This window comes from Pleurodeles waltl, chromosome 12, assembly GCF_031143425.1.
Source record: "Pleurodeles waltl isolate 20211129_DDA chromosome 12, aPleWal1.hap1.20221129, whole genome shotgun sequence".
Lineage (NCBI taxonomy): Eukaryota > Metazoa > Chordata > Amphibia > Caudata > Salamandridae > Pleurodeles > Pleurodeles waltl.
Window position 1 is genome coordinate 537,000,564 of NC_090451.1, and position 20,700 is coordinate 537,021,263.

The window sequence follows — 20,700 nt, forward strand, 5'->3', positions numbered from 1 at the left end:
CCCAGTTCCCGTGCCTTGGACGAGGTGACCTCGTCCAAGGCACCCTAGTGGTTACATCTGAGATGTTTGATAACAAACGTCGCTATATTCAGAGCAACCATCATGTAGCTGGGGAACTCTTCTTGACCAGTGTCTAGCACATGCATTAAAAATGGCTTCCCTGGTCACTTACTATGTCTGAAAATCAACGAAGACATAGCAGGGGCATATCTGCTCATGCAGATATGCCCTCACATGTAAAGAAAAAAGAAAAAAAAAAAAAAAAAAAGGCACCCTGCCTTAGGGTTTAAGGCCTGCTAGAGGGCTCATTTACATATACTGCATGCAGTGGTTTAGGGGACATGGTACATGCTGTGTGCCAGGTCGTGTTTTCACTTCTGTCTGCACCAAGACAGGCAGCCTGCAATGGCAGCCTCTAATATGCTTTGTGAGTGGTCCCTTAGGTTGGCACGTCAAAACCATGTCAAAAGAGGCACATATACATAATTGACCCAGACGACTACAATAGGATCGACGATAAGAGGAAAATGAAAAAAACTATACAGACGTTTATAGAAAGTTAGAGAAGTTCAGATAATCAAGAATCAAGATATAACAGAGAGTAAACATGTCTTAACCTGATGGCAGAAAGAAACTCCAACAAAGGACTCTATGCCCATGCGCAGTATCACCAAGAGGCGGAGTCACTCGATCCCATGACTCGGGGAAAAGACTTCTTTGGAGAAAAACAACTTGTACCACACCAAACAAAACATCTACAGCTACACATGACATCAAATTGATAGATTTATACATATATCTATCAAACCCAGTCTCTGTCAGCTGACTGGGCTATGATTAAGACCGACACGGTTGAAACTCGTCAGCCCTGTTCCTGCCATCTACTGCTGGGATCGGAGTGTTAAAAGTTTTTTTTTTTTTTTTCGAAGAAGTCTTCGAGTCACGGGACTGAGTTACTCCTCCCTTTCGGCTCCATTGCGCATGGGCATAGACTCCATCGTAGATTGTTTTCCCCGCAGAGGGTGAGGTAGGAGTGGTAGAATGAGAATAGTAGATGTCCATGCAATGGAGTAGATATGTATGTACATAGTTTGTGCTAAAGGAATATTTATTTACATATATATACAATTTCTAATTACAAACTAAACGGCTACAGGCTCCCGGGGAGGTGGGAGGGCGCATGTGAATCTGCAGCGGAACATGCCACGAACAGATGTACACTGGGTGACATTTTCCGTTTGATGGCAGGTGTAGCTGCAGATACACATGCTGTGCATAGACTACAAAGCAGTAATCCTCCCAAAAGTGGCGGTCAGCCTGTAGGAGTTGAAGTTGTTTGAAATAATGTTCTAAGTACAGCCTGTCCCACTGTGGCTTGTGTTGCTAACACATCTACACAGTAGTGTTTGGTAAACGTATGAGGTGTGGACCGAGTGGCTGCCTTACAAATCTGTCATTGGTATGTTACCTAGAAAGGCCATTGTTGCTCCTTTCTTCCTAGTGGAGTGTGCGTTTGGTGTAATGAGTAGCTCTTTTAGGTAACAAGTTTGTATGCATTTGACTATCCATCTGGCTATGCCCTGTTTGGATATGTGTTTACCAGTATGGGGTTTTTAGAAAGCGACAAACAATTGTTTAGTTTTACGAAATGGTTTTGTTCTGTCTATATAGTACATTAGTGCTCTTTTTATGTTTAATGTATGCAGTGCGCTTTCTGCTACTGAGTCTGGCTGTGGGAAGAAGATTGGGAGCTACACAGTTTGGTTTAAATGAAACAGTAAGATGACTTTTGGCAAAGATTTTGGATTTGTGCAGAGAACTATTTTATGTTTGTGTACTTGTATAAAGGGCTCTTCAATAGTGAACGCTTGTATTTCATTAACTCTTCGTAGTAAAGTGAGGGCTACTAGAAATGCTACCTTCCAAGTTAAGAATTGGATTTGGCAAGAATGCATGGGTTCAAAAGGTGGACCCACGAGTCGTGTAAGTACAATATTAAGGTTCCACAAGGGTACTGGTGGGGTTTCTTGGAGGTATGATCCTTTTAATCCTTCCATAAAGGCTTTAATAACTGGTATTCTAAAGAGTGATTTTGCATGTTTAATCTGCAAGTAAGCAGAGATTGCAGTGATATGAATTTTAATGGAAGAAAAAGCGAGATTTGCTTTTTGTAGGTGTAGTAAGTAACCCACAATGTCCTGTATGGAGGCATCCAACGGTGTGATTTTGTTTGCTTGGCAGTAGAAAACAAACTTCCATTTATTAGCATAGCAATGCCTGGTGCGAGGTTTTAATGACTTCCATACACTCATTTGGAAGATTTAAATAGCCATATTCTAAGACTTCAGGAGCCAGATTGTTAGGTTGCGCATTGCTGGACTGGGGTGCCTGACCTGTTTGTGTTGTGTTAACAGATCTGGTTTTGTCGTTTTGGCATTTTGCATTTTGTGGCAAACAGATCTATGTCTGGTGTCCCCCACTGATAAAAGTATTCTTGTAGTACCTGGGGATGTATTTCCCGCTCGTGAGTTTCCTGGTGATTCCGACTGAGATTGTCCGCTAATTGATTGTGAATGCCTGGAATATATTGCGCCAATAGGCAAATGTTGTGAATTGCCCAATGCCAAATCTTTTGTGCTATGAGGCATAGCTGTGATGATTGTTCACCCTTGTTTTTTAGGTAGTAAAATGTTGTCATATTTTCTGTTTTGACAAGAATCTGTTTGTGAGCTAGAAGAGGTTGAAATGCTTTTGGTGCTAGGAAGACTGCTAGCAGCTCTAAGTGATTTATGCGTAGTTTGTTTCTGTTGACTGTCCCATTGCCCTTGTATATTGTGATTGTTGAAGTGTGCTCCCCACCCAATCATCGATGCATCTGTTGTGAGAATAGCGCGAGGCATAGGGTCTTGAAAAGGCCACCCTTTGTTTAAATTTACAGGGTTCCAATATTGAAGCGAATAGTGTGTTTGGTGGTCTATCAACACTAGATCTTGGAGTTGACCCTGTGCCTGTGTCCATTGTTTTGCAAGGCACTGCTGTAAGGGCGGCATGTGTAGCCATGCGTTTGGGACAATTGCAATGCAGGATGCCATCATGCCTAGGAGTTTCATGACAAATCTGACTGTTTAGTGCTGATTTGGATGTATGTTTGGTACCATGGTTTTGAAGTGATTCTACCCTTTGTGGGCTTGGAGTGGCAATTGCTCTTGAGGGTTGCTCCCAAGTATGGTTGTAGATGGGATGGTTGTAAGTGTGATTTTTGGAAATTTTTAGTGTGTGTAGGGTATATATTACATACCGCTGTGTGATTCTGACACCGCTGTTGAGTGTTGGCTTTTATCAGCCAATCGCTGAGACATGGGAATAAGTGCATGTGTTTTCTCCTTAAATGGGCAGCTACAACTTCGAGGAATTTTGTAAAAACTCTGGGGGCTGTTGTTATCCCGAAGGTGCCCAAAACTCATAGGCTTCAATGGAGAAGGGGGTTTCAGACATGCAGGCAGGCAAGGGGGGTGGCTCCTCTGGGTAGCCACCACCTGGGCAAGGGAGAAGGCCACCTGGGGGTCGCTCCTGCACTGGAGGTCGGATCCTTCAGGTCCTGGGGGCTGTGGGTGCAGTGTCCTTACCAGGCGTCGGGTTCTTAGAAGCAGGCAGTCGCGGTCAGGGGGAGCCTCTGGATTCCCTCTGCAGGCGTCACTTGGGGGGCTCAGGGGGGTCAACTCTGGCTACTTGCGGGCTCGCAGTCGCCAGGGAGTCCTGCCTGTAGCGTTGGTTCCCCACAAGTCGAGCCGGGGGCGGCGGGTGTAGAGTGGCAAGTCTCATGCTTCCGGCGGGAAACGTGTGTTGTTTCAAAGTTGCTTCTTTGTTGCAAAGATGCTTCTTTCTTGGAGCAGAGCCGCTGTCCTCGGGAGTTCTTGGTCCTTTTAGATGCAGGGTAGTCCTCTGAGGATTCAGAGGTCGCTGGCCCCTGTGGAACGCATTGCTGGGGCAGTTCTTTTGAAGGGGGGAGACAGGCCGGTAGAGCTGGGGCCAAAGCAGTTGGTGTCTCCGTCTTCTCTGCAGGTTTTTCAGCTCAGCAGTCCTCCTTCGTCTTAGGTTGCAGGAATCTATCTTGCTGGGTTCTGGGAGCCCCTAAATACTTGATTTAGGGGTGTGTTTAGGTCTGGGGGGTTAGTAGCCAATGGCTACTAGCCCTGAGGGTGGCTACACCCTCTTTGGGCCTCCACCCTGAGGGGAGAGGGGCACATCCCTAATCCTATTGGGGGAATCCTCCATCTGCAAGATGGAGGATTTCTAAAAGTCAGAGTCACCTCAGCTCAGGACACCTTAGGGGTTGTCCTGACTGGCCAGTGGCTCCTCCTTGTTTTTCTCATTATCTCCTGCGGCCTTGCCGCCAAGAGTGGGGCTGTGGCCGGAGGGGGCGGGCCACTCCACTAGCTGGAGTGCCCTGGGGTGCTGTAACAAAGGGGATGAGCCTTTGAGGCTCACCACCAGGTGTTACAGTTCCTGCAGGGGGAGGTGAGAAGCACCTCCACCCAGTACAGGATTTGTTACTAGCCACAGAGTGACAAAGGTACTCTCCCCATGAGGCCAGCAACATGTCTGGTGTGTGGCAGGCTGCTAAAACTAGTCAGCCCACACTGGTAGTCGGGTATGGTTTCAGGGGGCATCTCTAAGATGCCCTCTGGGGTGTATTTTACAATAAAATGTACACTGGCATCAGTGTGCATGTATTGTGCTGAGAAGTTTGATACCAAACTTCCCAGTTTTCAGTGTAGCCATTATGGTGCTGTGGAGTTCGTGCATGACAGACTCCCAGACCATATACTCTTATGGCTACCCTGCACTTACAATGTCTAAGGTTTTGCTTAGACACTGTAGGGGCATAGTGCTCATGCACTTATGCCCTTCACCTATGGTATGTCGACTTAGTCATTTTATCCCCACCAGCACACACAAGCTGGCAAGCAGTGTGTCTGTGCTGAGTGAGGGGTCTCCAGGGTGGCATAAGACATGCTGCAGTCCTTAGAGACCTTCCCTGGCATCAGGGCTCTTGGTACCAGAGGTACCAGTTACAAAGGACTTACCTGGATGCCATGGTGTGCCAATTGTGGAAACAAAAGGTACAGGTTAGGGAAAGAACACTGGTGCTGGGGCCTGGTTAGCAGGCCTCAGCACACTTTCAAATCATAACTTGGCATCAGCAAAGGCAAAAAGTCAGGGGGTAACCATGTCAAGGAGGCATTTCCTTACAGGTGTGCTCCCCACCACATCATGGAAGCATCTGTTGTGATAACAGCTTGAGGCACTGGGTCTTGGAATAGCCGCCCTTGGTTTAAATTTATAGGGTTCCACCATTGAAGCGAGGAGTGTGTTTGGCGGTCTATCAACACTAGATCTTGAAGTTGACCCTGTGCTTGTGTCCATTGTTTTGCTAGGCACTGTTGTAAGGGCCACATGTGTAATCTTGCATTTGGGACAATGGCTATGCATGAAGACATCATGCCTAGAAGTTTCATTACAAACCTTACTGGGTAGTGTTGGTTTGGCTGTATGCTTGATGTTACATTTTGGAACACTTGGACCCTTTGTAGACTTGGAGTGGCAAATGCCCTTTGTGTTGCTCTCTAATATTTTTGTATTTGGGATGGTTGCAGATGTGATTTCTGGTAATTGATAGAGAACCCCAGCTTGTGTAGAGTTTCTATGACGTATTGCGTGTGAAGACACTTGTTGAATGTTGGTTTTTATTAGCCAGTCGTCTAAATATGGAAATACGTGCATGTGCTGTCTCCTTATGTGAGCGGCTACTACTGCTAGGCATTTTGTGAATACCCTTGGTGCGGTTGTTATTTCGAACGGTAGCACTTTGAATTGATAGTGTACGCCGTACATTACAAACCTTAAGTATTTTCTGTGAGAAGGATGGATGGGTACGTGGAAATACGCATCCTTGAGATCAAATGTTGTCATGTATTCTTCCTTTTTTTAATAAGGGAAGCACGTCTTGAAGTGTTACCATGTGGAAGTGGTCTGATTTGATGAAGAGAAGAGATTCAGTGTTCATTGATCTAAGATAGGTCTTAACGTTTTGTCCTTTTTTGGAATTAGGAAACTTACTGAGTATACGCCTGTTCCTTTCTGATGTTTGGGTATGAGCTCTATTGCTTGTTTTTGTAGTAGTGCTTGGACCTCTATTTGTAATAGGTCTAAGTGTTGTTGGGACAGATTATGCGTTCTTGGTGGCACATCTGGCTTGAATGTTGTGAATTCTATGCAATAACCATGTTGGATAATTGATAGGACCCATGCGTCTGTGGTAATGTGTCCAGTCCTGATAATGTGATTAAACCCCCCCCCCCCCCCCCCCCCCAAACTGGTGACAAGTGTTGGGGTTTTGTGACATTGAAGTCACGGTTTGGTCTGGCTTGGTTTGGTTGCCTGGAACTTTCCCCTTCCTCTTAGGAATTGTCCTCTATAGGAACCACAAAACCCTCCCCTTTGGTATTGTGCCTGATAAGTGGGTCTGGTTTGAGAGGTGGAAGGCTCTGATGTTTGTTGCCGAAAACCACCTCTGAATTGTGGTTTCCCAAAGGTGCCTCTGACTTGTGGGGAATAGAGCGCACCCATGGCTTTGGCCGTGTCCGTGTCTTTTTTTAACTTCAATTGCTGTGTCAACTTCTGGCCCAAACAACTGTTCTTGATTAAACGGCATGTTCACCATCGCTTGTTGAATCTCTGGCTTGAATCCAGAACTTCTTAACCATGCATGCCAGCGAAAGGTTACCGCTGTGTTGACTGTTCATGCTGCTGTGTCTGCAGAGTCTAGTGCGGACCTTATCTGGTTGTTAGATATGGCCTGTCCTTCTTCCACAACCTGTTGGGCACGTTTCTGGTGTTCCTTGGGCAAGTGCTGTATGATGTGTTGCATCTCGTCCCAGTGTGCCCTGTCGTAGCGTGCAAGTAGGGCTTGCAAATCTGCAATCCGCCATTGATTGGCTGCTTGTGCTGCAACTCGTTTGCCCGCTGCGTCAAACTTTCTGCTTTCTTGGTCAGGCGGTGGAGCGTCTCCTGACGATTGAGAGTTTGCTCTCTTTCTTGCCGCTCCTACAACTACTGAGTCCGGTGTAAGTTGTTGTGTTATGAACACCGGATCTGTTAGGGGAGGTTTGTATTTCTTCTCAACTCTCAGCGTGATAGCCCTTCCCTTTACAGGCTCCTGGAAGACCTGTTTCGCATGTTTGAGCATGCCCAGGAGCATTGGCAGACTGATAGGAAGCGTGGGTGGATGCCAAGGTGTTAAACAGGAGATCATCCTCCACTGGCTATGTGTGCATTGCTACGTTGTGGAACGTAGCTGCTCTGGATAGTACCTGCGTACATGCAGTACTTTCTTCTGGAGGTGATGGCTTTGTTGGATAACAATCCGGACTGTTATCCGATACTGGTGCATCATATAAGTCCCATGCATCAGCATCATCCTGGGTCATCCCAGTATGTGTGGGCGACTGTATTGTAGGTGTTCCCACTGGTGACAGCTGTGGTGAGTGCGGTGGGGACGGTTGTGGTGATACCCTTGGTGGTGGGGATTTGTCTCTAACCACCTTTGCCTTAGGCTGCATTTCTGTCTCCTTAAATGCAATTTTCCTTTTAGATTAGAGTGGAGGTAAAGTTTGTATTTTTCCAGTCTCCTTCTGGATATGTAACCTCCTTTGTGCATGGTCCGGTTCTTCCATACTTAATTCCTGCTCAAATTTATGTCTTTCTTTCGTTTGGCTGGAAAGTCCTTGCTCTTCTGTAAAAGAGCTTCTTTTAGTCTCCGAAGCCGCTTTTTTCGGTACCGAGGTTTCAGATACAGTCTTTTTCGGTTCCGAAGATATTTTCCTCACTTTGGGTAATCGAACTCTCGGTGTCAAGATCGTTCAGTGCCGGAATCTCGACCAGAGTCGGAAGTCTTCGGCAATTCTATGGCCTTTTTCGGTGCAGATGTTTGGTCACCTTTTCGGTGGGTTAAGCCATGGCCTGCTGGCAGTGGCGTCCCCATGGCCTTAAATGTCTTTGTGTGAGTTTTAGACGGGGCAGGCTTACTCACTGTTGGCTGCACCGTCGAGGGTCGTTCACTTTCGGAGTCATCCGACTCCGTCCCCTGGATGGAAATGCTTTCCTCCTCTCCGACGTCGAGTTGCTCTTTTGGTGTTGACGCCATTTGCAGTCTTCTTGCACGTCGTTCTCTCAAGGTCTTTTTCGATCGAAACGCTCGACAAGCCTTGCAAGTATCCTCCCTGTGTTCAGGTGAGGAACACAGATTACAGACCCGGTGCTGGTCTGTATAAGGATACTTCGAATGACACTTAGGACAGAAGCTGAATGGGGTCTGGTCCATTAGTCTTGGACGATGGGTGTGGTCGGGCCGACCAGGCCTCGGTGAAGAACGGAAGCCCAGAAGGGCCGCCGGAGCGCTCTTGATGTCTGTGCCAATACACTAACGCTAACCTGGTACCAAACGATAACAATACCGTCAAATTTTTGATAATTTAGCTAACTTTCCCAATTCGAAATACTGAGTGAAGAGGAACACGTCCGAACCCGATGGCGGAAAGAAAACAATCTAAGATGGAGTCGACGCCCATGCGCAATGGAGCCGAAAGGGAGGAGTCACTCGGTCTCATGACTCGAAAAGACTTCTTCGAAGAAAAACAACTTGTAGTCAAATGTCTAATGTATGTAGTGCTCTTTCAGCTACAGAATCTGGCTGTGGGAAGAACACTGGTAGTTCTACTGTTTGATTCAAGTGGAACAGTGATATGACTTTTGGTAAGAATGTAGGATTTGTTCGTAAGACTACTTTATGCTTGTGTATCTGAATAAATGGTTCTTGTATGGTAAATGCCTGTATCTCACTTACTCTTCTTAGAGATGTGATAGCAATTAGAAATGCAACTTTCCATGTTAAGTATTGCATTTCACATGAGTGCATAGGTTCGAAAGGTGGACCCATAAGTCGTGTTAGGACAATGTTGAGGTTCCACAAAGGAATTGGTGGTGTTCTTGGTGGTATAATTCTCTTTAGGCCTTCCATAAACGCTTTTATGACTGGTATCCTAAATAATGAAGTTGAGTGCTTAATTTGCAGATAAGCTGAAATTGCGGTAAGATGTATTTTAATGGATGAAAAAGCTAGCTTTGACTTTTGCAAATGTAGTAAGTAGCTTACAATGTCTTTAGCAGATGCGTGTAATGGCTGGATTGGATTATTATGGCAATAATAAACAAATCTTTTCCACTTATTTGCATAGCAATGTCTAGTGGTTGGTTTCCTAGCTTGTTTTATGACCTCCATACATTCCTGTCTAAGGTCTAAGTGTCCGAATTCTAAGACTTCAGGAGCCAAATTGCTAGATTCAGCGATGCTGGATTTGGGTGTCTGATCTGTTGTTTGTGTTGAGTTAACAGATCTGGTCAGTTTGGTAGTTTGACATGAGGCACTACTGAGAGGTCTAGTAGTGTTGTGTACCAAGGTTGTCTTGCCCAAGTTGGTGCTATTAGTATGAGTTTGAGTTTGTTTTGACTCAATTTGTTTACCAGATATGGAAGGAGTGGGAGAGGGGGAAAAGCGTATGCAAATATCCCTGACCAACTCATCCATAACGCATTGCCCCGAGACTGATCTTGTGGGTATCTGGATGCGAAGTTTTGGCATTTTGCGCTTTCTTTTGTTGCAAATAGGTCTATTTGTGGTGTTCCTCATCTTTGGAAGTAAGTGTTTAGTATTTGGGGGTGAATCTCCCATTTGTGGATCTGTTGGTGATCCCGAGAGAGATTGTCTGCTAACGGATTCTGAATCCCTGGAATAAACTGTGCTATTAGGCGAATGTGGTTGTGAATCGCCCAATGCCATATTCTCTGTGCCAGGAGACACAACTGTGTTGCATGTGTTCCTCCTTGTTTGTTCAGATAATACATTGTTGTCATGTTGTCTGTTTTGACAAGAATGTGTTTGTAGCTTATGGGTTAAAATGCCTTTAACGCTAGAAATACTGCCAATAGTTCTAAGTGATTTATGTGAAACTGTCTCTGTTGAGTGTCCCATTGTCCTTGGATGCTGTGTTGATTGAGGTGTGCTCCCCACCCTATCATGGAGGCATCCGTTGTTATTACGTATTGAGGCACTGGGTCTTGGAAAGGCTGCCCTTGGTTTAAATTTATATTGTTCCACCATTGAAGCGAGGTGTATGTTTGGCGGTCTATCAACACTAGATCTAGAAGTTGACCCTGTGCCTGTGACCATTGTGATGCTAGGCACTGTTGTAAGGGCCACATCTGCAACCTTGCGTTTGGGACAATGGCTATGCATGAGGACATCATGCCTAGGAGTTTCATCACCATCTTGACTTGAATCCTTTGTTTTAGATACATGGCCTGTATTACATTGTGAAATGCCTGTACCCTTTGTGGACTTGGAGTGGCAATCCCTTTTGTTGTGTTGATTGCCGCCCCCAAGTATTGCTGTGTTTGACACGGCTGAAGGTGCGACTGTAGTTGAGTGAGAAACCTAGTTTGTGGAGGGTTTCTATGACGTACTTTGTGTGTTGTGAACACCATTCTTGCGTGTTGGTTTTGATTAACCAATCGTCTAGGTACGGGAACACATGTATTTGCTGCCTCCTGATATGTGCAGCCACTACTGCCAGGCATTTTGTAAAAACTCTTGGTGTAGTGGTTATCCCGAATGGCAACACTTTGAATTGGTAATGTACCCCTTGGAATACAAATCTTAAGTACTTTCTGTGTGAAGGATGTATCGGTTTATGGAAGTATGCATCCTTTAGGTCTAGTGTTGTCATGTAGTCTTGTTGTTTGGGCAATGGGATTACGTCCTGTAATGTTACCATGTGAAAGTGATCTGATTTGATGTATTTAATGTTCTGAGATCTAATATAGGTCTTAGAGTTTTGTCTTTTTTGGGTATGAGAAAGTACAGCGAGTAAACCCCTGTTCCTTTCTGATGAATTGGTACCAGTTCTATGGCATGTTTTTGTAACAACGCTTGGACCTTTATTTCTAGAAGATCCATGTGTTGTTTTGACATAGTGTGTTTTCGGTGGGACATTTGGAGGGAATTTGAGAAATTCTATGCAATAACCATGCTGGATAATTGCTAGGACCCAAGTGTCTGTTGTTATTTCCTCCCAATGTTTGTAGAACTTGGTTAGTCTCCCCCCCCACAGGTGTAATGTGTTGGGGATTTGTGACTTGGAAGTCACTGTTTGTTTTGAGGAGTTTTGGGACTTTGGAACTTCCCTCTACTCTTTTGGAATTGGCCCCCTCTATATTGTCCTCGAAAACTTCCCCGCTGATATTGGCTTTGATAAGTGGGCCTTGTTTGTGAGGTCGTGGGTTCTGTGCTTTATCCTCGAAACCCCCCTCTAAACTGTGTTTTACGAAATGTGCCTCTGCTCTGTGGGGAGTAGAGTGCACCCATGGCTTTGGCCGTATCAGTGTCTTTTTTAAGTTTTGATAGCAGTGTCCACCTCTGGCCCAAACAACTGCTGTCCGTTAAAAGGCATATTCAGCACAGCTTGTTGTATTTCTGGCTTGAATCCTGACGTACGCAGCCATGCGTGTCTCCTTATGGTTACTGCAGTATTTACTGTCCTAGCAGCTGTATCTGCTGCATCCATTGCTGACTGTATCTGATTGTTCGAGATACTCTGTCCTTCCTCCACCACCTGTTGTGCCCTTTTCTGGAACTCTTTGGGTAAGTGTTCAATGAAATGTTGCATTTCGTCCCAATGAGCCCTATCATATCTTGCCAGCAGTGCCTGTGAGTTGGCAATGCGCCATTGGTTGGCCGCTTGTGCTGCAACCCTTTTCCCCGCAGCGCCGAACTTACGACTCTCCTTGTCTGGAGGTGGTGTCTCCCGAGGTGTGAGAGTTTGCTCTCTTGAGAGCTGCCCCTACTACCACAGAGTCTGGTGTTAATTGCTGCGTGATATATACCGGGTCTGTTGGCGGTGGCTTGTATTTTTTCTCCACCCTTGGAGTTATGGCCCTGCCCTTCACAGGCTCCTGAAACATCTGTTTGGAGTGTTTTAGCATTCCCGGTAGCATAGGGAGGCTTTGGTATTGGCTATGAGTGGAGGATAGTGTGTTAAATAAAAAGTCATCCTCAATAGGCTCTGCATGCAGGGTGACATTATGAAATGCCGCTGCTCTTGACACCACCTGTGTGTAGGCTGTACTGTCCTCAGGTGGTGACTGTCTCGCTGGGTAACAGTCTGGGCTGTTATCTGACACTGGCGCATCATAAAGATCCCATGCGTCGGGATCATCCCGACTCATTCCAGTATGAGTTGGGGACTGCATCAGTGGTGGAGTGGCTACCAGTGATGTGTGCGTTGAGCGTGGTGGAGATGGTGGCGGTGTTACTTGTCTTGCCACCTTTGCCTGTGGCTGCTTGTCTTTTTCTTGAAAGGCAAGTCTTCCATTCATCCTAATTGGGGGAAGAGTACTTATCTTCCCTGTGTCCTTTTGGATGTGGAGCCTTCTCTGAGTGTAGTCTGAGTGTAGTCTGGCGCCACTGACTCTAGTTCTTGTCTGAACTTATGTCCTTGCATTTGTGAGGACAGTCCCTGTTCCTCTGTGTAGGAACCTGATTTCGGTTACGAGGCCGGATGTTTCGGAATGGAAACCTTTTCGGCTGTCTTTTTCGGCTCAGACGACACTTCATTTTCGGCGTCCCGGTGCCGAATCGTTTCGGTGCCGCTCTCTCAATGCCGAACTTGCTTGGACCCACTGTCTCGGGGTCGAGTCTGCTGTGTGCCGGTATCTCGACCAGAGTCTGATGTCTTCGACACATGCGTGCCCTTTTTCGCTGCCCATGATCGGTCACCTATTTTTCGGGTTAAGCCATGACCAGCTGGCGGTGGCATCCCCTGGGCTTTTGTGGTCTTCTCGTGAGTTTTGTGTGTCGACGTCTTACTCACGGTTTTAGGCGTCTCTTCGGGATCGACTTCTTCCGAGTCCGACTCCTGGATGGAGAAGGTTTCTTCTTCCTCCTCCAAGTGTCTTTGTCCTGTCGGCGCCGACGCCATTTGCAGTCTTCTTGCTCTTCGGTCTCTTAATGTCTTCCTCGACCTAAACGCTCTACAGGCTTCACAAGTATCTTCTTTGTGTTCTGGAGACAAACACAAGTTACAGACCATGTGCTGATCTGTATAAGGATACTTGTTGTGACATTTGGGGCAGAAGCGGAATGGGGTCCATTCCATCAGCCTTGAAGAGACATGTGGTCGGGCCGACCAGGCCCTGACGGGGGATCGGAAAAACCCAGAAGGGCCACCGGAGCTCTTCAAAAGTGTGTGTCGATCTGTAGTAACTAACCCGATACCGAACGTAAACAATACCGTCAAATTTTCCGAGATTCTAACTATCTTTCTGAACCGAAACGCGGAGCGAAAAGGAACACGTCCAAACCAGATGGCGGAAAGAAAACAATCTAAGATGGAGTCGACGACCATGCGCAATGGAGCCGAAAGGGGAGGAGTCCCTCGATCTTGTGACTCGAAAAGACTTCTTTGAAGGAAAACAACTTGTAACACTCCGAGCCCAACACTAGATGGCGGGATGTGCAAAGCATGTGTATCTGCAGCTATACATGCCATTGTGTGTGTGTATGTGTCTATATATATATATATATATATATATATATATATATATATATATATATATATATATATATATACATACACACATATATACATAAATACACATATATACATAAATACACATAAATACACATATACACATAAATACACATATATCATGTCACTTACCCAGTGTACATCTGTTCGTGGCACGAGATCAAGTGACTTCTCTCTGTTTCAGTGTGCATGGGCATCAACTCCATTGTTAGGTTGTTTTTCTTTCCGCAGTCGGGTTCGGACGTGTTTCCTCTCGCTCTGAGATTTCGATTTGGAAAACCTTCTTAATCGTCGGTATTGTTTCAATCGCGTTTCCCATCTAGCATTGAATGGATAGTACCGTCTGAACCTTCATTTCGCCCTTCAGGGCGCGTGCGCCCAAATGGGGCCAACCGCGTGGAAAGCCTGATGGATTGGACTCCATTCCGATTCTGCCCTGGGTGCCATGCGAAGTACCCCTATACAGACCAACACTTGGTTTGTAATTTGTACCTTTCTCCAGATCATCGGGAGGAAGATTGCGCGGTCAATCGATCATTTTGATCAAGGAAGACCCTGAGAGATAGAGCCCGAAGACACAAAATGGTGTCGAAAAGCAGCAAACATCTCGACGTCTTGGAGGAAGAGCAGGCGCAGACAGCAGTCTCCATCCGAGACAGACTCCGTACAGCTGGCCAGCATGCGAGTACGTCTGCCCCTACACCCCTGCAGAAAAAACATTCAAAGGCCTTGGGTACACCACTGCCAGAAGGCCATGGTTCGGCCTGAAAAAAGACTGCTGGTGACTGTCCTTCGGGGTCGGCGCCGGGAAAGGCCACTCCTCCGTCCACCTCGGAGTTGAACAAATCTGTTAAAAGCACCACTTCAGACTCCAGTAAAAGACCCCATTCCACAGAGTCGAAAATTCGGCAATCTGCTTTGGAGCCGAGACATCTGACTACTTTTTCGGGACTGAAAAAGATATACACCTTGGAGCCAAACAAATCCTCATTTACAGAGGAACAAGGAGTTCCAAAAAATTAAGATTGCAAAGCCAATCATTGGATCTCAGTCTCTTCTTCAGAAGTCTTATGAGATTGAACCAACATTACAGGTTATGGATGAGACAGTCCAGAATCCATATTCATAAGGAGACAGGAAGAATCATCATCACTGCACCTCCTTTAAAAACCAAAAGAAAGCTGGCTTTCCAAGAGGAATTAGTTAGTGCAACCACCAGCAAAGGTGCAAAAACAAAATAAGCCAATACCTCTCCATACTTCTCCTCCTCAATCTCCACAGCTCTTTCTCACCTCAAAATAGCCCCCCACCACTGCCATCAACACATTCTTTATACTCACATAGAGATACAGCAGACCCATGGGACCTCTATGACCCTGATCCCATCCCGGACAATGATCCTGACTTTTATCCATCAAAACCTTCTCATCCAGAAGACACCACTGAATACACCCAAGTAATATCTAGGGCAGCAGTTTATCATAGAGTAACCATGCATTCTTAACCATTAGAAAAATACTTTTTATTTAATTCACTGTCTTCTACTCATCCCATATACCAGTGTCTCCCAATGTTACCAGGAATGGTTGAACATGTAGGCCACATTTTTAATGAACCTGTCAAAGCTAGGATGACCACCCCTAGAATTGATTAAAAAAAAAAGTAGAAGTCTGGCCCTACTGACCTAGATTACATCACTCACCAGGTCCCTCCAGACTCCGTAGTAGTCAGTGCAGCAAGAAAAGGGCAAACAGCCAGTCATCAGGAAACGCACAACCTCCTGATAAGGAGAGTAGAAAACTTGATGCAGCTGGGAATAGGGTTGCCATACAGGGAGCAAATCAGTGGAGAATTGCAAATTCTCAGGCACTTCTAGACAGGTATGACAGGGCCCATTGAAACGAAATGCAAGATCTTATACAGCATCTCTCAAAGGAGCATCAAAAAAGAGCACAACAAGTGGTGGAAGAGGGACAACCTATCAGCAATAATCAAATAAGATCTGCCCTTGATGCTGCTGATACAGCTGCAAGGAGTGTAAATACCGCCATCACAATTAGAAGACATGCATGGCTACGCTCCTCTGGTTTAAACTGAATTTCAACTTGCAGTACTTAAATACAGTTTTTACAAGAAGCATCTCTTTGGCCCAGAAGTAGACACCACTATTGAGAAACTGAGGAAGGACTCAGTGCGAAAGCAATGGGCACTTTATACCCCACCCCATATAGGGGCTCCTTTCGCAGACCACAGCTTAGAGAAGGTTTTAAGCCACAATCCTCTGATGCTTCCACCTCCCAAACAAAGCAGGGACAACAAACCCAATATCAAAGAGGTGGGTTTAGAGGATCCTATGGAGGTCAGTATTTCAGGAACAGAGGTAAATTCCAAATCTCTAAACAGACCACAACATAACCTAAACAGTGACTTCCTTCCCTCCCTTCCACCCGACATCTCCTGTGGGGCTAAGACTACAGCAATTCCACTCTCATTGGCAAAATATCACCACAGACAGTTGAGTATTATCAATTATCCACATTGGCTATTGTCTAGAATTAATCTCCACCCCTCCAAACATTCCACCACGATATCACAAGTTGTCACCAGAACACACCGTTCTGTTACTAGAGGTACAATCTCTCCTATTAAAACAAGCAATAGAATTGGTTCCACATTCTCAACAAGGAACAGGAGTATACTCACTATACTTCCTCATTCCCAAAAAAGACTGCACACACAGGCCCATTTTGGACCTCAGGCCCCTCAATCTATACATCCTGTCAGAACATTTTCACATGGTAACTCTGCAAGATGTTATTCCACTACTACAAAAACAAGATTACATGACTGCTTTAGACCTCAAAGATGCGTATTTACACATACCCATCCATCCAGCTCACAAAAATACCTCAGGTTTGTCATAGCAGGAAACCACTACCAGTTCAAGGTGTTGCCATTTGGCATAACAGCTCCAAGAGCGTTCAGTGTCTAGCAGTAGTAGCAGCCTACTTAAGGAGACAACACATCCATGTCTTTCCATAACTAGATGATTGGCGAATAAAATCATGCAATTTTACACAATGCCAACAACACACTCATTACATGATAAACCTTGCACACCCTAGGGTTCACTCTAAATTACCAAAAGCCACACCTTCAACCAGCACAGGTATAACCTTACCTAGGTGCTATCCTAAATACTCAACTAGCCCTAGCTTATCCAAATATACAAAGGATACAAGCTTTCCAAAATCTCATACCACTCATACAGCCAAATCAACAATACACTGATTTATCATGAAGATTCTAGGAATGATGGCATATTGCATAGCTATAGTCCCACATGCAAGACTAAACATGAGGCCCTTACAACAGTGCCTCTCAACAGTGGTCACAGGCACACGGTCAACTTCAATATCTAGTGCTGATGGACCGCCAAACACATATGTCCCTTCAATGGTGGAATCGCAGCAATCTAATGAAGGGGCGGTCGTTTCAAGACCCTGTGCCTCAGACCATAATCACAACAGACGCATCAATGATTGGTTGGGGAGCTCACCTAAACAATCAGACCATTCAAGGGCAACGGGATGTCAAACAGAAACAGCTACACATAAACCACTTAGAATTATTAGCTGTGTTTCTTGCCCTAAAAGCGTTTCAACCTCTTCTCAAACAGAAAAATGTGCTCATAAAAACAGACATGACAACCATGTATTACCTCAACAAACAGGGCGGGACACATTCATATCAACTGTCCCTTCTAGCCCAAACAATTTGAAAATGGGCAATTTACAATCAAATTCATTTACAAGCACAATATATTCCAAGGATAGACCATCAGCTGGCAGATCTATGCAGAAATCACCAACTAACACATGTATGGGAGATTCACTCTCTTCAAAAGTATTTTTAAAGGTGGGGAACACCAGACATAGATCTATTCGCAACAAGCAAATGCAAAATGCCAAAACTTTGCAACCAGACACCCACATCCCGTATCCGAGGGCAATGCTCTATGGATCAATTGGTCAGGGATATTTGCTTACGCTTTTCCCCCCTCTCCCACTCCTTCCCTTTCTGATCAGCAAACTAAGTCAAACGTCACTCATAATGATACTCATAGCACCAACATGGGTACGCCAGCATTGGTACACAACACTTCTAGATCTGTCTGTAGTACCTCATTCCATAACTCCCAAACAGACCAGATCTGTTAACACAGAACAAAGGTCAAATCAGGCATCCGAACCCCACTGCACTCAATCTAGCGATTTGGCTCCTGAAGTCATAGAATTTGGTTATCTAAAGCTTTCACCAGAATGTATGGAAGTAATTAAACAAGCATGTAAACCTACTACTAGACAATGCTACGCAAACAAGTGGAAAATATGTTTTTTCTATTGCCAGTCTCAAAAACATCGATCCACTTCTAGCATCTATACAACATATTGTATGCTATTTACTTCATTTGCAAAAATCAAATTTGGCTTTTTCAGCCATCAAAACACACCTAACTGCAATATCTGCATACTTACAGAATATTCAGCACACTTGTCTATTCAGAGTTCCTTTGATTAAAGTTTTCATGGAAGGATTAAGACGCATAATTCCACCAACACCACCTGTTCCATCGTGGAATTTAAATATTACTTACCAAACTCATGGGACCACCTCTTGAACCCATGCACTCTTGTCAAATACAATTTTTAACATAGCTACAAGGAAGGCGACTTTCCATTACTTCTTTAAGAAGAGTTAGTGCAATACAAGCGTTCACTCTTGAGGAAGCTTTTTTCCAAGTACACAAACAAAGTTGTACTTAGAACAAATCCAAAATTTCTACCAAAAGTAGTATCTCCTTTTCACATCAACCAAACAGTGGAATTGCCAGTCTTCTTTCCACAGCCAGACTATGTGGCAGAAAGAGCTCTTCATACCCTAGATCTCAAAAGAGCTCTTATGTACTACATAGATAAACCTAAAGATTTTAGAAAAACAAAAACTTTGTGTTGCTTTCCAAGAACCACATAAAGGCAATCCTATATCAAAATAAGGTTTAGCAACAGATTTAGATGCATACAAACATGCTACATAAAAGCAAAAAGACACCTTCTGAGCACTCCTAAAGCCCATTCTACAGGAAAGAAGGGTGCATCAATGACATTTTTAGGGAACATACCAATGGTTAAGATATGTAAAGCAGCCACATGGTCAACTATCCATACATTTACAAAACACTACTGTGTTGATGTTTTCTCACACCAACAGGCCACTGTAGGCCAGGCTGTCTTAAGGACATTATTTCAAACAACTTCAACTCCTACAGGCTGACCACCGCTCATGGGAGGTAAAACTGCTTTCTAGTCTATGCATAGCAGGTGTATTTACAGCTACACATGCCATTGAACGGAAAATGTCACTTACCCAGTGTACATCTGTTTGTGGCATGTTGTGCTGCAGATTCCCATGCACCCTCCCCGGAAGCCTGTAGTTTTAGTTAACACATTTATACATATGTATATACATTTACATGGACATCTTTGTATTCCTATACTTCATCACTCCCTCCTTCACCCTTTGCGGGAAAACAATCTAACAATGGAGTCGATGCCCATGCGCATTGAAACCGAGAGTCGCCGCCGCTCGATCCTGTGACTCCGAAAATACTTCTTCGAAGAAAAACTTGTAACACACCGAGCTCAACACTAGATGTTGAAAGGGATATGCATAGCATGTGTATCTGCAGCTACACATGGCATCGAACATATACACACACATTTTTAACCAACAGCCTTTTAATCAAGGTAATCTTGACTATTATTCTGTTTCGGACTCCGCCATGAAATTTAGTTTTTTTTTTTTTAAACATCCGAGATGCCTAATCACTAAAGGTGATATATACAAATGGTTCACCAGGCTCCCATAAATGTTATCCCTTACACTAGTGTGCTGTGAGAGCCTCTTTGCAAGCTATTATTTTTTAATACACATGAACTGCCAAGAAAAGCAGTTTTTCTCTGTTTACAATATACCCCAGAATATCCTCTTGGGAAGGCTTGTTTGGCCCACATGTACTTAGTTCAATTATGCAAATCACCAAGAGGCTGTTTGCAATAACCACATACAAGAAAAATTCAAAGCAAGGGCAGGGGGTGCTGAGTAATGCATACTATAGAAGTAACTTTAGTCTTAGGAGCAGTCACCATGCATTGCACGTAAACAGTCAGTGGGATAGGACATACACTACTTACCAACTGGAAATGAGTAACTCCAATGGCACACTTCTCATTCATCTCTTTTTGATGCTTGTTTTGAATTAGACATTCCATTAAATCACCAGAATCTATCTGGTTATCCGCCACTTCCTGTAATAAAAATACAAATGTGTTTACAAGAAGGATAATTTATCAAGCATTGGCAAATGCAAGACCTATTGACATAACCAATGTTTTTTTTAGCCATGTTGCAAATGGCTGAAAGTAATTAATTACTTGAAGCTATGCTACACTGAAGCCAGTGTTGCTGTATACACTCTACGATAACATCCCTGTAGATCGGCGGCAAGCGCACACCTGACTTTTGCATGCTGCCCCCTGTTCAAAATGGGCAAGAATGTATTTACAAGTTAATGTGCAAGAAAGCAAGTAACTAGGTTGTTCTGCACAGTTATCTTTCGGGCCACCTTCATTTTTAAGATATTATGCAACAAATGTGTAAAATATGAAAAAGCCTCTTCACAAATTCCTAAAAAGTATTTTATCCACAAGCATAATGGTTTCATCTTAGCAGTACATCAGACTTCAATATGAATTTTGAAACAATGGTTCTGCCCACCCTGGCAATAGCAAACTAAAAGGCAAGTAAGTTAGGTGCACCCTTTGGATGGCCTGGGTTGCTATTCTACACAGACAATTTTAGTAAAATCAAATGTTGAAGTTTTCGTAAAGCACACATCCTGAAGGTCTATATGTCAAGATCATATTATATATAATAT

At 44.4% G+C, this 20,700-nt stretch overlaps 1 protein-coding gene across 2 annotated transcripts in view; it reads right to left on the minus strand.

Annotated features, from left to right (window-relative positions):
- The window catches only part of GLG1 (golgi glycoprotein 1), a 619,378-nt gene that overhangs the window by 263,279 nt on the left and 335,399 nt on the right, over positions 1 to 20,700 (minus strand). For both annotated transcript variants that reach the window (XM_069217558.1, XM_069217559.1), the window contains exon 15: positions 19,958 to 20,071. In XM_069217558.1, coding sequence (XP_069073659.1) covers positions 19,958 to 20,071 — 114 coding nt within the window. The remainder of the gene's footprint in view (positions 1 to 19,957; positions 20,072 to 20,700) is intronic.